The following is a 17,726-nucleotide window of genomic DNA, read 5'->3' on the forward strand; positions in this document are numbered from 1 at the left end:
GTAAGTGGGTAGTGCCACCTGGCCAGCCCTCATCTGTCTGGAGACACTCACACTTTAGGGCCAGACCACCACACTCCCGGTGCCCACCTAGAGAAATGCTGACACTGCTCTGCAGAGAAGTGGGGAACAGGTGCATGCGGACTATGGGGTAATGCACAGCAGTGAAATGAGTCAACGAGAACTGTTGGCTAGAATTGCAAGTTCTAAAACAAAAACAGCAAGTGTCCCCAAATCACTTGGTTCGGTGCGAGACCAAGTATATAGGCACTTAAAGCACACATAAACCATCAAAACTGTTGGGTTGCAATCTTATGTAGGGAGAACACAAAAACACATCATGGGCATGAGGCCCCTGACTTAGGGGAGTGGATGCTACCCACAGGGGAGTGTGGGGGTTCGCTTTATCAGGAACCTTCCATTTCTTAAAGACAGAGAAGAGAGAGAAAGGGTGAGAGATTAGAAGCACATGACATATCGGTTTGATCTTGCTGGCTGGCATTAGGGTTGTCCATTACGTTCTGTATCGCCAAAAGTTTTTATGGTTAAAAACAATTTTTGTCTTTTTTTTAGAAAATCGAGAAAAAGATGCCAGGGACAGAGTATGCAGCCCAGCTGAGCTCTGGGCAGTCCCTGTCTACACACATGCACTCAGACCTTCAGCTTCTTCGTCTGTGCACTGGGGACAATGACACCCGTCTCAGACAGCCATGAGAGCTGGCTGGGCTACGTGAGCCCCACAGCTGTAAAGTGTGATGGAGAATTCCACTGGTCAGGACTTCGGCACCTCTACCACACGAGGCCACTTCCCCCGCACCCCCTTGCTTCTTACACACACTGGCCTGAGAGGCGCAGGAAAACGCGGACTACCTCACGGGATACCCATGGAAACAATGCAGAGTCGAAGTGCTGTGACAGAGAAGCTGCGGGTGCCTTGGGGACAACTGACCAGGCTTAACCCCATCTAGGGTCAGGGAAAGGTTCCTGGAGGAAGCTTACTTCCTCAGTCCTCAGCGTCCCTTTTGTTCACGAACTTACTTCTAAATAGGTCTCAGTCCAAGGGCCTAGGTTGGCTGCCAGGGCACATACCTCCAGACAGCCTCTTCCTGGGGGCCACATTGTCACCTGGGCCACAGTGAGAAGCCCCTGGCACCACTCTGTGTGGATGACATGGGACCATGCCCAAGGTTCGCTGGTGGGCAGATGGTTTCTGTCCACTGCTCTGTGTTTATGTTAATTGCAGATATTTCTAATGTATTGTGTTACTCCATCCATCTTTGTGAACGGTCCGTCTTGTAAAATTCTTTTGATGATGTTATTTTTTCTTGCCTAGCTTCATCATCTGCAATTATTTATAATATCATTGTCTTTGTTTCAAACACTGGGTATAAACATTGTTGTAACAGTTCTTCGATGGGGTTCATATAATTTTTACAATTGCTTTGAAATGCTTCAATAGCCAAAGGGGGAGGAGTTTGTCATTTGTTACGGAAAAATACAGCCCAAAGTGCTCTCTGCCCTTGCTGAAAGGTCCTCCTCTGTCAGGGTGGCTTCCGGGAGAGGCTGGCCTTGTCAGGGGTGGTCCCTCCCAGAAAGCGGGGCAGCCTTGCAGGGTCGGGGTTTGGCAGCAGCTAGCTGGCTGTTGGATTAGGTTTCAGTCGCCTTCCCCATAGACATTGGGGCAAGATCCACAAAGGCCACTGTCAGGGTAACATGCCAGTGAGAAAGACGGATGGCTTGTTTTAATTTTTATTGGGATTTTCTGAAACCTCAACTTTCACCCCTCACCTCTTTTAAACTCTTTTCTCCCAACTCTGTTTTCTAGAGTCTCCTTGGCTGACTGGCGTGCTGTGTGGGACAGAGCCCAGTGGAATGCCCAGGGCTTCCTGGGGCGAGTCCAACCTTGCCTTGAGGTCACTGGGGCTATCCTGATAAAGCCAGCTTCAGTCCTCTTGGTCCAGGGACAGCCAGCCTGTGGTAGAAGTCAGCTGTTGGAGAAGGGCCAGCCTGCATTTGGGCAGCAGCTGGCCTGGTGTTTGGGGAAACAGAGAGAGGGTGACCGGAGGCTTCTGCCCCTGTGCCTGCTCTCCTGTACTCACTGGGCATTCCCAAGGGCTCCCAGGGGCAATCTGCCAGCCCCTCTAAACCACCAGTACCAGCATCCTCCTCAAACACACTTTAGATCCTGGCCTCTTCTGACCAAACACCCTCAGTGATTCCCCAGTACCTGGTAGTGAGCCCCAGCCAGGCCATCTCCCAGCTTCATACCAAGTCCCCTTGCCTCACTCTGTGCCTCCAGGTAGCTAGGTGTGCCAACCTGCCTGCCTTCCTTGGATGGTGCCAGGCCCTTGGGATGTAGGGGTGCAAAGACCTGTGAGCCCCCTGTCTTAGAAGGCTCACAGATGGTCCTTGAGTCTAGCAAAGGGTGATTCATCCTTCAGGCTCTAAGAAGCCCCCCAATTCTTAGTTTTCTCTTGCAGTGTCTCAGACAGACCTCCTCCACAGCCCTGGCCAGTAGTGGGTGATGGAGCTGCCTACTTGTGACATAGCCATGCTGCCTGGGAACTGAGTGGCTGAGGACAGGCCCTGAGTCTGGGCTCTGGGTTCAGGACTTACCACGGGGCCATGTGTAGAGGGATTTGCATTGGGTGGAAGAGAGAGGGTCTTGATGCCTTGGGACTAGAGCTGTGAATCTGAGGTGGACAAACGGCCATCTTTGCAGGTCTTCCTACTTGCACAGGGCTGGGGAACACGAAGTTTACAGCAGGGGTATTCGAAGTTCAGAATCCAAGAGGGACTCAGACCCCAGGCTGGGAGCCCAGGTGGGGAATTCCGACAGGCATCCATAAACACGCCTGGCTGTAAACTACACCCTCCTCTACTATACCTGCTTCTTTTAATTCTCTTTAAAGAAACCTGAATATGGCAAAATGGTTGACATCACTAGTTACCAAAGAAATGCAAATAAAAATATCAAGATGCCATTTTCCACGCATCAACTTAGCCAGAATAAATAGCAGAGGGTCAGCCTATGCCAGTGACACGGTGGAAAAATAGATGCCTTCAGACAGTGCTGATGGAAGTATAAAATGATGTGATACTTTTGGAAATCACTTTCCCAGGAGCTTTCAAGAATTGAACTTTTTAAGTGTTTGGAGTATTTTCTTTTTAAAAATAAGAACTCAACTTCTGATAATATTTAGATAAGGTTGATACACAAAGATGTTCCCAGCAATGCTATTTATGATAGAGAGAAGCTAGAAACACCTAAGCAAAAGGTGCTGTGGTTCGGCCTTGGGGGACGACTGACACAGCTCAGGTTTGCTGTGCACCAGCTGTGTGCTGGGAACCCTGCTAGTGTAGGTGCTTTCACATCTCACTGCACTTGTAGGTCTCACAGCCCCCAGGCAGGGAACACTCTTATCTCTAGATGAGGAACTAAGGCCTGGAGGGGTCCAGTCACTCACCCAAGGTTATCAATCTGGTAAGTAGTGGACTGGGGTTTGAACCAAGCTCTGTCTGGGGCCAGAACGAGGCTCTCAACACTACAGCATTCAATCTTCCCTGAAGACAACAGTGTAACACAGAAAAGGAGAAAAAAAGTTGTATAATTATAGTAATTGAAAAGAATCAAACACAAAATTGTATATACCATAACCTCTAGGCTACATAAAAAGAAACCCATGAAGAGGAAAGAAGAAGAAAAGGAAAAATATTAATGATGGGATTAGAGGACACATTGTATTTTTCTGTAACATGCAAATTTCATTGAATGAGATTATATTACTCTTGGTTATAAAGAAAGTTTGTGATTTTTTCAAACCACATAAAACATGTCATTTGGAAGGAGATGCCTGGCGTCAGGCCTTGACCCCTGTGTGGGAAGGTGCCCCTGCTGGGACGGAAAGAAGCCTTCTTTCCCCAAGTGACAGCAAACATGTGTCAGTCAGCAGGGTGAGGGTCCCACCAAATCCTTGGGTCCAGAACAATCACCTGTTCCTGCCACAGGTTCTCAGGGGAATTCTCTCCCATTTCCCGAGAACCACGGCTAGGCCCACTCTGCTGAGACTTCTGAGACCTGAGCAGGCCACTGGAAAATCCCAACATCCTTTGCCTTCACACATGAGTGGGCTAGGGCTGATGAGAATGAACGACCTAATCCTTGCCACTAGATCAAGCACTGTGATCCGGAAAAGGGAAGGTTGTACAGCTGAAGGGACAGGGCTCCTTCCTAGCCCGCCATGTGTGCACCATGGGGCTTCCTGCGAGGGGCCCTATCACACAGGGAGATCAGCCAGGACCCTCAGCCTAGAAAGGCTCACCTCTGGGGGAGGCTCCTAGGGAGACAGGTGAGAGGCCACAGCAATCCAGAGGTTTCAGGAAAAGAGGCGGGCCCAGGATGCTAAGGGGGTCCTGCAGAAGGTACCGCGCACTACACTGAGGCTGAGCGGAAGCCAGCGGTGAAAGGAAGGCCATTCCAGCAGTGAGAACAGCCTGGCACAATCACTTGGCACATCTGCTAGCAGCAAACATCTGTCACTTCACTTCTGCTACTTCTTGCAACAGCCCCTGGCTTTCCTTGGGGTGCAGAGGTAGAAAAGCAGGAGCAGCCATGACCTCAGCTGTCTGGTGCACGCACCCAGCCCTGGCACTGTTTTGGGATGGGTATGGAGCTCCAGTACTTCGGTGGGACTACTAGGAGAGAGACTCTTTCTCACTAAGTTTGCAGCTGGGAAGGCCATCCGTGGGAGGGCCTGGCTAGGGGCAGCCACAGAGTTAAGGCTTCAGTAGGCTATTCTTCAATCCCACCTGGTTCAGTGCAGGGTGACGATCCGGAGCATCACAGGGGCATGCTCACACATGGCCCTGCAGGAGATAGGCAAGGGCAGAGGTGGCATCTGTGCAGAGCCCAGAGGATCCAGCACAGGCAGCAGAAGGAAGGACAGCTGCCATGGGCCCGTACAGGGCTGAAGAGTAGCATGGGGACAGAGGGACAGAGTGCAGGAGTGGCAGGGTAGGCAGGTGGGTGGCTGAATGGGAAGAAGCTAAATATAACTAATGAGCCGAACTCTGCTCTGGACAAGAGGGGATGGTCACGGCAGCCCCCACGACAAGTGGGTCTGTGCCCACAGTAAGGGGGGTTATAGGCCAGGGCCTAGTAAAGCAGGAGCTATGAGGACTGGCAGATGCATGTGTTCACAGTCAGGTGCTGGCAAGGGTTATCTGAGAGTCAGGACATTTACTGGTCCCCAGAGACACACCGACATGAACTTCTGGTCTCATCCTATGCTTCATTCCCAAGTGACAGCCTACAACCTCCATGCACAGAAAAGGAAAGAAACTCACACTTACTGAACGTTTACAAGAAGCCAGGCACTTTATATATATTTTCTCACTTACCCATCTCAACTCTGAAGGCAAGAAAGGCTCCCCTCCTTCATACAGGAAAACTGAGATCCGGGGCATTACCATAACAACCCCAGCAGTGGGGTCAAGCCGAAATTGGAACTTCTGGAATTTCCAGTTGTTGGGCCCTAAGCTCAGGCCACATAGAGCAGATGGACAAGAGGGTAAACTGTCAGAGTGGGGAGCAGAGGGGTAAGAGCAAGGGCTGCAGTCAGATAGCCTGGGTTCCAATCTCCATGCTGGAACTCAACAGCTGTGTGACTTTGGGCATGTTCCTTTGCCTCTCTGTACTTCTGTTTCCTCAATTGTAAAATGGCAATTTCAGCAACTCTAATTATGATGGCATCTTCTGTCAGGTTTTTTTGTGAAAATGAAATGATATTGGTACATGCAAAATACAGAATAGTACACGGCACACACTAACTATATCATTGTTTTCCATACATTTATTTCTAACACTGATCACTGAGTCACAAACGCTGAAAATATTCACCTGGTTTTGACCAACTTTTGTCACTATGTATTTATTGAGCCCCTACTACTGCCTTTATTCAGTGTGCATTTATTGAGCCCCTACTACTGTCAAGCAGTGGGGTGGGCTCTCCCTGAGCATCCCCCCTCCCCCATCTGCTAGTGAAACTACAGGCATCTGTGTGAGAGTGAGGCAGTACCTACTGACGGAATGGTTCAAATTCAAAGCCTGATGCATGAGAAAGGCATGCAAAAGTTCAAAGATGACTTCATGAGCTGCGTGACCCTAGAGAAGGGCCAGTGTGAGTCAGGTGACTCTAAGGGAAGACGCAGCATAAGCTGAGTGTGCAGTGTGCCACGTCTCAGAGACTCACATGAACAATGCTGCCACGGACTATATGTCTTCTCTGAGCCAGGCTTTGAGCCAGGCCCTTCGCACATGCTCTAAGCTGCTGTTCGCTCAGCCACCTCATGGGGAGCGAGCACTGGTCCCCTCCTACAGACCACACTGAAGCCCAGAGAGGCAGCGTGGCTGCTCCAGGGGTCACAGCTGCTAGTGAACGGGCAGAGGTAAACTCTGACTCCTGACCCTGAGCTCTTTCTGCCCGCACAAAGTGACACCTGAAGAAGTCCTGGGAGGAGTCCACTGTAGTGTCACAGAAGTGGGGAGCCTGTGGGTGGCTCCCCTCCCCCCCCCCCCCCGCCCCCGATTTGTAAGCTTTCTCTCTAATGTAACCATGCAACTTTTATAATGAGTGAGAAGTGGGTTAAGATAAACACATGGCACACGGGTCTTTCTTGTTCCCTACCTCCATCCAGAAGTGACTGACCCCACAGATAGGCCACCGAATGAGCAGCCGGGAGTCAGACAGACTGACCGCTCTACACGAGAGCTCCCTGGGGCTGTGCAGGCAGCAACTCAGACCGTTGAGCCCTAAGTAAACAAACATCAGGCCACAGAAGCCCTGGTCCCTAACTCAGTAGCAGGCAGCAGCAGCACACTCAGCAAAGGGCCAGGCCCCCTGTGAGCCACTGACAGGAGCTGTCTGAGCAAGACAATGGCCACCCACAGCTGACCAAGTGCCATCTAAACTCAGCAGGGTCTGTGGCCTGGTGAGAAGGCCCCGTGGGAGGGGGAGGGCAAGAGTGAAGTGAGCCCAGACCCTACCTAGAGCAGCAGCAGCAAACCCTGGGTGAGCACTGACCTCCCCATCGGAATGCCAGGTTCTCTCTACCAGCCTGTCCTGCCTGGCTCCAGGTATCCTGGACTTCTACACTCTGCTGGGGTTCAAACCTGTATCCCCCTCCACTGCTGAGCTACATGACTTGTGCAGGGCCTCACTGAGACATCTGTACAGTGGAGACCGTGTGAGGCACTGGTTACAAAATCCTCTGCCTTGGGTGGTTCTAGAATGGCTCCTCTGGGTGCAGTGACCGGTGTTACTGCTGTGATGATCACTGCCTCACCTCATCTTCTGCAGTGTACCCCATCAGGGAAGAAGCACAGGGGAGACTCAGAGGTGGATGGAGCAGAACCTAAAGAAGCAGCAGCAAACCCTGAGTGAGCACTGACCGCACCAGGCACAATTTTAGGTGCCTGTGTGGATAACTTGTCTCCTCCCAACCGCAGTCTCTCTAGGAGGGCTGCTATGCAGTGTGGCCCTAGAGGCAGAGGGTAAGACCTGAGCAAGTGATTTACGAGTAACATGTGGACAGTTCCCAGCTCTGAGGGCTGTGGGAGAACTACATAATGTAATTTAGGGACGGCATTGAGGAGAGTCTGGCACGCAGCAAGGGCTGAACACTGGCCAGCAGCAAGGGCTGAAGCAGTCCGTGCTTGACCTTGCCCTCCTGCTTCAGGGTCTCCTGTGTTCCAACATTTGGCTGGGGAGAGATTTTCCTTGGCCAGCCATCCTACCCCTTGTTAATAACTATAACAACAAGGCTCTATGAACACGTGACATGTTTCTGTTAATAAGGTGAATTCTCTAGTGCGGGAAAACTGATGCACGTGAGGTCCTTGTTCCTCGCATATGTCTTTGGTGGCCTTGAGGTTTGGGGGTGCATGACTAGCTTCAGTCCAGGGCAGTAGGTATTAAGACACAAGAGCTGGCAGAACTGCCCAAGCCAACATCGTTCTGCAAGAGGATGTGGGGTGGCTCTGGTTTCTGGGACTTTCTTTCAGATATTTAAGACTGCTGGTCAGTGGTTATACATTAAGGCTTTCTGGAGAGAGTACTTAGCCAATCACAAAAGTGTCACCACTGCCTGAAACATTAAAACAAATACTCAGTTTGCTCTGATGACTTTATTTAGGCAGCATAAATTATATGAAAAATACAAATTTTCCCTAAAATCACAAACTGGTAAAAAATTTAAAAGCTTAGGAGATTTATAAACAAAGAGAAATATTTCCCAAAGACGTTTCACTCAGCTTGTAAGGATCCAGGTAATGGTGCTGTGCTCCTAGCACACATCAGGCTGCAAAAAGCCTCTCGCACCCCTAAGGCTGCTGGGTCAGATATCGGGGACCTCCCACCACCCCAGTGCCAGGAGAACATCCCAGGACACGAGGCCTCAGGGATGAAGCAGACACAGTGCTGTGCACCGCCTGTCTCAGGGCAGCTCTGGAGTAACCTGAGGCCTCCCTGGGACCTGCCTTGCTGGCCATGTGGCACCCAGAGGAGGCCTGAGGCTCTTTGAGAAGCCCTTCCTCACCGCAGCCCACCCAGGCCTGCTCTCCAGCGCCCACTGCCCCAGCCTCCTATCAGCTGCCAGGTAGAGCTTTCTGACCAGGCTCCTCCCTGCATACAGGCTCTGCAGCTTCCCCCTCTGCTTAGACTGGTGGTTCTCAACTGCGGCCATTCAGCCTTCCAGGGAAACATCCAGAGAAGTCTTTTGTGGTCACAATTAGAAAGGGGGTCTGGGGGTGTGTTACTGGCACCCAGAGAGCAGAGGCCAACCCGCAGTGCACAAGGAGTGACCCAGCCCCAAATGTCGGTGGGGCTGAGGCTGATGAACTGACCTGACAAAGGCCAGATGCCAAGCATGGGGGTTCAGGGCCTCAGGCCCGAGGCCTGGAATTGAAGATGAACAGTAGGAGGATCCCTAGGGGCTCAGCTGTGGTTGATTCCATGTAAGCTTTATTTAGAAGAAAAAGTTCCACTGCTTTAAAAAAAAGTTCCAAAACCACCATTTTAAACACACCAAACTAAGTTAGTTAGTAACATAAAGAACATTTAGAACAATGTCATACATATTATAGTAAGCAATAAATATGTCGCCCTCTTTCTAGCCTCTGTGTAAGAGACCGTTTTCCCTGTCCTGAATGCCTTTCTTCCCTTCCTTTACCTGGGAAAACCCCTCACCTTCAAGGCCAGCTCAAGCCTTACTGTTCCTTACTCCACTCTGGAAGGGAGTGGTCATGCATCCTCCCTGTCCACATGGCCCATAGCGTGCTACCATGGTGTTGGTTACTTTCTGTAGTCATCTCCAACAGACTGCCCCCCTGGGGAGGGGCGGGCACCAATTATCTGTGTGTTCAGGTCTGACTTGAGCAAGGGCGAGGGGGGTTGGCAAGGAGACAGATAAAGGGAAATAGCAGCTCTTCCTTCCAGACCCTGGCTTAGCTCCATGCAGCTTTGGGGAGGGGGTGGGCACCCCTGAACTGGGGCCCATAGAGCCAGCTCTACCTCCCTGCTGCCAGACCAGGGCCTTAACCATGTGTTGCAAAGGAACCTCACAGTGCCCTCCCCCAAGTAGGCCACAGAGGCCTCACATGTGGGCACACCTGCCTCATGCATGGGCACAGCTGCCCTGCACTCCCTTCACACCAGCTATCTTTGGTCCACAGTCTGTCTCTATCTCCTCATTGACCCCCCTCACAATCACCTTAACCAGTGATCAAACTTACATGACCCACGATGGGCAAATGGACATAGCATGCATCCCAAGTGATGCACTAAAGACACAAGATTGCCTCTGTGGGGTTCCTTCTACATACGCACACCAGAACCTAGTCACAAAGAAACACCAGACAAACCCCAAGAGCACGTCTGGAAAACAACCCACCTAGAGTCCAAAGATGTCAGCATCATGAAACTAAGAGACATGACAACCAAATGCAGGAACAATTAGGGGGCACATGCTGAAGTATGCAGATGTAACTGAGTTCCACAGCTAACATTTAAATAGTTCAACACATACACAGAAAGCAAATGTGATAAAGGTATTAACAATGTGAAAGCTAGGTTCAATAAACTATTCTTTCAACTTTTCTGTACCATTGAAGTTTTTCAAAAAGTTGGAAGGAAAAACCCTCAAAATAACTCATCTTACAGATGAGGAAACCAAGGCTCACAAAGGTTAAAATTCTAGCCAGGATTCCACCGCAGGTCTGGCTGACTCCAAAGCTCTTGTTCTTTGAAGGTATCCTGCTTTCAACCTCCCAGAAAATGCCAAGCAGCACAACCCCAGCCCTGCCAACATCTTTCAATAAAAGTCAATTTGCAGCCGGCTAAGAATTACGATGAAATCCTGAGGACAGGCTGCCCAAGAATCTTCTCCAAACAGAGTCTACAGTTGTGACTGGGTGGGTGGGTGCAGAGAATACATTTTAAAGAAAATCAGTTTTATGTCAAACCCTGGAGGGAACATGCCCAGGGCCTGTTTATAGGAACACAACACCACCCACAACCTCAGGGCTCCTGCGGGCCCTCACTATGGCACCAAGATGAGTCTTAATTCTCTTTGCTGGGTTTTCCAGAAGCTGAATGATGTCCACGAGAGAGACCCACTTCCCACTGGGGCCTCTGGGTCCACTGGACCAGTCATCTGCTCCTCGGAGCCTTGGTGTGCCCTTCAGAACAAAAGGAAGAGGGCTGCAGCAACAGGAGGAGGCGGCATGTCAAGGACCTGGCACCAGCAGGCCAGGCAGTGGTCCACATTTGAGAACTGGAAGATTTCATGTAAAAATCCAGTTTCCTAGTCTCTCTTGAAAAGCTGGAGATCTGATCACACTGTCACCATCTTGCTGCCCCAAACACCCACAATGGAAGTGAGCGGTAGCTGCCCATTAGGACGGGGTGGCCCGAGCCAGCCCCCTGCCTGGAGGGGTCTCTGCCCTTTCAGGTGCCAGCACACAGCAGGCAGATCACGGCATCTTCATATAGCAGCCTGTTACAGGCCCTCCAACAGCTTCTCTCTGCACTTAGAGAGTCAAACATCTTCCCTTGGCTTACCAGGCCCCACATGGTAGCCCCTGACAGTCCAAAACCCCCGGATCTGTGGGCTCCCTGGGCCCGGCTGTCCCTGATGGGTGCTGATCTTTTCTGCCTCAGAGCTCTGCTCAGACTCCTCTTCGTGGGACACTCCCTCACCTCTGAGTGTCCGACTCGCCCTCCAGGGCCCAGTGTAAGACCAATGCCTGGGTTCTGCTATAAACTCTCCTGGCACCTCACATTCCTGCAGTCCTGGCCTAGCCTGCCCACCCTCCTAACCAATGCCAGGCACTGAGAGCCAGTGATGCAGTAGGGGAGGTGATGCCCTGCTGAGCGCTGAGGCTAATGCAGTGCCCAGGATTCTCTTTGCACAGCCAGCATCCAGGACCTCCCTCCCTGGCCCGGACTCCATTTCCCCTGGCACATCAAGGGCCCAATAAACAGCTGATGAAAGCCAGGTGCATGGAGGCCCGGCTGCCCCTGTGAGTCTGGGACACAAAGGTGATACTGTCTACCCCCTGTTTTGGTGCAAGGGCTGTGAAGTGGTCTGCCTGAACTGAGAACTGTAAAAGGGCTGGAAGGGCTCTGACAGAAGAACCACCTGGCAGCACCTTGGTGCCCCTCACTTCTGGTGGCCACTGTGCGGTGCTCCTGGGGATGAAGAGGCAGAAAGAGACTCGGGTAATTACTAGTTGGGCAGCCATGAGCAAGGGGCCTCAGTTTCTTCACCTGCAGAATGGGACAAGTGGAGTAAACAGAGGCCCTCCCTGCCTTCCCAGCCCAGGCCTCCTTGGCAACAGTGTGGGCCAGAGAGGAGTGCCAGGCACACCTCCAAAGAGGAAGGGTCTGGTTTGGGCTTGAAGAATGGTATGGGCAGCAGAGGGAGAAATGGGGCCCCAGGAAAAGGCAAAGGGAGAATTCCCACGTCCATGGTTCAGGTGCAAGAAATGGATCTCAGTGCAGGCGACAGGGGCCTGGACCTGCACTCCCCATCCCATGGCCTTTCCCACTGGCCACATGTGTCTAGACCAGCGGTCGCCAAACTTTCGGACCTCATGGACCACCAGTGGTCCACGGACCACCGGATGGCGACTGCTGCTCCAAAGGTTTCCTTAAACCAATGGTCACCAACCTTTCGGACCTCATCGACCACCAGTGGTCCGTGGACCATCGGTTGGTGACCACTGTTCTAGAGAACATCATATCTCTAATTCCAGCCTTCTCCACACGCCTCTTCTCCTCTTCCTTTCCAATCCCTGCTTGAACAGCACCTCCTCCGGGAAGTCTGCCCTGACTCTTCCTCAAAGTGGTCACTGTCCCCACTTCATTCTTTTTTTAATTTTATTTTTTTAATTTTATTTTTTATTATTGCTTAAAGTATTACAAAGAGTATTACATATGTCTCCTTTTTTTCCCCCCGCCCTTAACAATCCCCTAGCCTCCCCTACCCCCCAGTGTCTTATGTCCATTGGTTATGCTTATATGCATGCATACAAGTCCTTTGGTTGATCTCTTACCCGCCCCCCTCCTGCCTTCCCACCCTCCCCGGCCTTCCTGCTGTAGTTTGACAGTCTGTTCGAGGCCCACTTCATTCTTGACCCTGTGCCCCTATGGACACCCACTGTGCTGACTGCGAATTGCTGGTCTGTGACTTCGTCTCCCACAGGGAGGTGCCTTGGGGCAGAACACTGTCAGAATCATTTTGGCATTCCCAGTCCTGAGCCTGGAGTTTGCTAAGTTGGATGGACTGGTGCCCTTTAAACACAACTTTAAAGGACTAGAGTCTTGTTCTAAAGAACTGTTATCAGGAGACAGCTGTGCTGAGGAAGGCCAGTGACCCTGGTGCTTGCCTGAGTGGGACAAAGTTCTGGGGAGGCCCACAGCACACCCACCAAGCACCAGGCTTTTTGGCCCACACAGGCCTAGGTTCATCCATTTGTCCATTCCAGTCTGTTCCAGTGAACTCCATTTATTCATTGTGCAGGCAACATTTCCTATTCCAGGGGAGCCACCCCTTTTGGCTTGGCAAACTGTGACCGGGATGGTACACTGAGCCCTAGAGCCCTGACCCTGGGGCAGAAGCTGCAGCCAGGAGGCCTAGGGATCCTCCTCAGAACACCCTGCAGAGGCGAGCAGGTGGTGGCTCTCCTGATGTCCAGCCACACTCCCAGGGGCCACGCGGCAGCCTCCTGTCCCATCAACAGCGACCTCACAGACCTTCTGCTCAAGGGCCTACCCAGCAGCTCTCTTGGCACCTCTTCTCATACACAGCCCAAGGGACAGAGCTTACCACCTGCCCTGTGCGGGAGAAACCAAGGCTGAGGGAAGCTCAGGCAGATGTTTCGGGTTCAAATTCCAGCTCTAATGCTTACTAGTATGGAACACGGATAAGTCACTACTTATCTTCCAAGCCACAGTTTCCTCCTCTGTGAAATGGGGGTACTTACTCCAAGTGCTGAGGTATAAGTAACAGCCAGCCTTTCTGGGAGCTTCCTAGAGCCCTTCTCTGACTGTTGCCATGGCTCCTCAGTGTTGGCTCCTTCTGAAGAGCAGGAAACAGAAGTTCCTTCTGGGTTCTTACTACAAGTACAATTCTATAGATTTCTCTTTCCCTCATCCGCCTAGAGTCCATTAAGTTGTGATTAGCAATTATTAAAAGATTATTAAAGATCACCAAAATTTGATGACCCTAAATGAAAATGAGCAGGATCCATGTCAGGTTTTGATTGAGAATCTGGCAGTGCCACACAAGTTCCTGGCACATAAGTGGACTCTCGGCAAGTGGGGTGAGGGGGGGGGGCATGGATATGATGAGGCTATTGCTGTGGCCGCCAATCGCTGTGGGTCTCAATCACTGCTGCTCTGGCTTTTCTAAGGTGTCTGCCCACAGTTCTGTGACCTGGTCAGATTCATTTGCTGTGACTTGTGTGGTCACTGATGAGGGGCAGTGGTGCCCATCACATCAGTGGTACTTGGGGCCTAGAGTTTTCCAGCGACAAGGCTGTAAGCTGTGTGTGCACTGTGGGCCATCCCCACCGGAGTGCTAAAGTAGACCACACACAACCCTCCCCAAATTGGCAGGTTCTGGAGCACCTTGTTTGAGATGGATCCCCTGCCACGAATCTGAGCTCCTCAAAAAGCTTGCTGCATCCTATCAAGGCACACATAACAGCCTACTGGGTCATTTTAGGGTTAGGAGACTGTTTCAGAAGATGAACGTGCATGCATATGTTTGCCTTCACTCCTAGAGTCAATAAGCAGGGATTCATAGTGACAAGTCCATTCATCCTCTCACTCTGCCCTTCTCTGATTGGATGTCATCAAAGAAGTTCTTTCCCCTGCACAGTGGATGTGCAGGGCTGGCAGGGGCTGCTATCCAGCCCACCACCCAGGCTGCCTCTCATAGTGGGAGCTGGTGCCTGAGGCACTGACACAGAATGGAGGGTGGGAGCAGCAGGACAGCGCTGGCCAGGTGAGCTACAGAAGCCCAGGCCACTGTGCTTTATCAACCGCTCAGCAGGGGGGCATCTCCCACCATGTGTGTGCCCCATGGTGCCAAGCCCCCTGAAGCCTGACGGCTCTCTAAGGGCCAACTGGGGAGGCAGATGCTGCACACCCAGAAAGACCCTGGGCAAGGTGCCTCCCCTCTGCTCCCCAGGCCCCACCTTGAGATGCAGATAACAAGACCCAGCTCTGACATAAAGCACCTGGCACCGAAGCAGCACTCAGGAAGCAGAGATGGGATGACACGGCAGGAGTCAGGCTGGTCTGGAGGAACCTCACCTCCACCTGGCAAAGTCCTCCAACTATTCTCTCCACCTGCAATGTTACCCAGAGGGCTCCTAGCTCATCTCACAGGGCCTCCCAGCCTCACAGAGGCAACTTTGAAGGGAGCAGTTATATAAATGTGGGGCTTTTCAACCTTGAGGTCCCCTAAGACTTTCTGGGAAGGCTCCTTGAGTGACAGAATGAGCCATCCTTTAAGCCACTCTTATTTCCAAGAGTGTCTTCTGGGGAAGCAATGGGCCTAAGTGTCAGGACCCTGTCTCTTAGGCCTGCATCTACAGTGCCATAAAACACTGTTTGCATCTTACATGTCAGCTTCCACTTCTGAATATGAGGTCCAAGTGTCCTTCCTGAAATTCAGGAGTCACAAGTCACTACAGGCCAAACCCAGCCAAAGGCATGTTTTATTTGGTTCAGACAACTTTAATTTTTAATCAGGAAATTTTATATAAAAGTTCAATCAGGTAAAATTCTATCCCTGGGCCTATATTTCATATAACAGGAGATGGCTGGATCCAAGTAGTTCTCCAGGTCCCCAGAGTCCCCACCACTCACTATTGCCTAGCACCTGCCCTCTTCAACACCTGCTTGGCCCTGTCAGCATCTGGCCTGGAGGTCAGGGGCAGAGGGGAGAACACCCAGAGGGTTCTCCAGTTTGCCTTCCCCAGCGGGGTCACCCTACAGAGCCAGCAGGGAGGCTGGTAAGCTGCGTTTGAACCAGCTGCATCCACGACCCAAGGGCTGAGACAGCCCTTGAGCTGCTTCCTGCTCCAGGGAGCCTTAAACTGTGCAGCAGCACAACCCCAGGCTTCTCCACCCGGCATTCCCAACGTGCAGCCAGCAATGCTGTCCTCCTCTGCCTGGCACTGGATGGCCTGGGTTTCCTGAAGAGTCTTTCACAATTAAGGCACTTAAAAATGGTTAAAAGTAATTCTTTATGGGAGGAATCGGCAGGAAAAGACAAGCAGGAGGTGGGGGTGGGCAGTGGGGGTGGATGGGCTGAAGGAATCTGACCAGTTATATTTAATAAAAAGCTTAAAAGCCACAAACAGGAAGCAGACCTATTAAATAGACAACACTGATCTAACAAAGGAATGTGAACTCGAGTTGACTGAAGCAGCGTCACCATGTCTCCCCTCCCTCCACTCCCACCCAGGACCCAGGGCCCCCAAACAAGCCTCCTCCTGCGTCTGGCCTATTCTGGGAACACCCCCAACTCGGAGTTTGCCTTGGGCTAGACGAAAGGGAGCTGAGGGGAAGGTCAGCACGATCCTATCCACCCCCAAAGGAGCAAACAGACGTGCCCTCCCCTCTGTCTGCACCAGCAGAGGCCCAAGCAGCCTGGGGAAGGGGCAGTGCTGTGGTGCAGCCCTCCCTCAGGCAGCTCTGCTCCCAGCACCTGCACCCTCCTTCCCAGAGAGCTCCACAGGTACTGGCCCAGGGCCTGGGCCTGAGGCGTGGGCACTGCCTGGCTCACACCCTGTGCATGTTCTCTGGAGCCTGGAGCAGGGCACTGGGCACCCAATTTGGCTGAGGACCCGAGCAGCTGAGCACTGGACTGGGTAGGGCAGACGCTTGAAGCTGGGTCAGGGCTGGAGACTCCCAAGCGTGTGTTGCCTCACCTGCCCTGAGGGAGTCTCTCCTTAGGGTGATGAGGCTCAGCCCCACCTTGGCAGGGCCTCAGGGCACCGACAGCACACCCAAGCGTGCAGGGAAGCAGGTCTCTGCTGATCACTCCCTCCCTCAGGAGAGGGCAAGTGCACATGGCCTCTGGGCTTCAGGAAGATTCGGAGGCAGGGCTCCAGCCAGGCCTTAGGGAGAGTGGAAGTGCTGGCTTTACCTGGTGAGATGCCAGGGCCCTGGGAGTGCTACTTCCTAGCTGGGGCCAGGGCACCACCCTACCTGGAGATTTTACTAAAAAAGTTACCCACACATCTCCATGCTCAGGCCCCTCCTGCCCAGCATCCACCCCTCAGGACCTTCTCACTGGTCTCCCTCCCTGTCTGCAGTATGTTCTTCCCTGGGGATTTGCGTGGCTCCCTCCTTTCTTCGGTCAGGACTCCACTCCACCGTGACCTCTTCAGAGAGGCTTTTCCTGACTGCCCTGTCCAGGCAGCACACTTGCCAATCCTCCCCTGATTTATTTTTCTACCCGAGTCTATCTTCACTCAGTGTGTTCACACCTGTCCCCTCCAGTGACCACAGCTCTATATCTGGTACACAGTAGGATGTCAGGAAAATGGGTGTGGGCAGAGCGCATGGGTGACATATCCAAGGTCACCCCAATGGTCACAGTGAAGCGAGAACTCATATTCAGATCTTGACCCCCACTCAAACCCGATGCTAACTCCACACCAGGCTCCTCCAGGATCCAAACTGGCTTTCCAGCCACAAATGTGGGACCAGAGGCCATGGTGGACTGAGTTCTGCACGGCAGCACAGCAGGCCCAGGCACTGTCAGGGCACGGTCGCTGCTATTTCTCCATGGCCTGCCCACCCCCGAGAGCAAGAGGAAATAACCATACTCACCAGGGATGTTGATCTTAAACTTGCCACTCTGGCCAAAGGAGCTGTCAATGATGCCCAGCTCCCCAGTGGACAGGTGTACCTTGAGCCCCACAAAGAGCTGGATGTTGGTCTCCTTTTTGAACAGGGAACGGCCGATCACGCTGTAGTCATCGATGACCTGTTCCCACACCCAACCCCGGAGAGAGAAAGCATCAGTGTGTGCTGGTGAAGGCCAAGGCCGCCACACCCTCCCAGGAAATCAGTCCACCTTACAGATAATGGAAGGCACTGGAACCATTACAATGACCGGCCCCCTTGTCGTCATCACCACCCACCACC

The 17,726-nt window shown here is 52.2% G+C and overlaps 1 protein-coding gene across 2 annotated transcripts in view; it reads right to left on the minus strand.

The window, feature by feature from the left end:
• Positions 1 to 17,726, minus strand: part of EEFSEC (eukaryotic elongation factor, selenocysteine-tRNA specific) — a 247,075-nt gene that overhangs the window by 16,456 nt on the left and 212,893 nt on the right. For both annotated transcript variants that reach the window (XM_036322732.1, XM_036322731.1), the window contains one exon: positions 17,409 to 17,565. In XM_036322732.1, coding sequence (XP_036178625.1) covers positions 17,409 to 17,565 — 157 coding nt within the window. The remainder of the gene's footprint in view (positions 1 to 17,408; positions 17,566 to 17,726) is intronic.

The sequence above is a fragment of the Myotis myotis genome, unplaced genomic scaffold (genome assembly GCF_014108235.1).
Source record: "Myotis myotis isolate mMyoMyo1 unplaced genomic scaffold, mMyoMyo1.p scaffold_m19_p_9, whole genome shotgun sequence".
Classification (NCBI taxonomy): Eukaryota; Metazoa; Chordata; class Mammalia; order Chiroptera; family Vespertilionidae; genus Myotis; species Myotis myotis.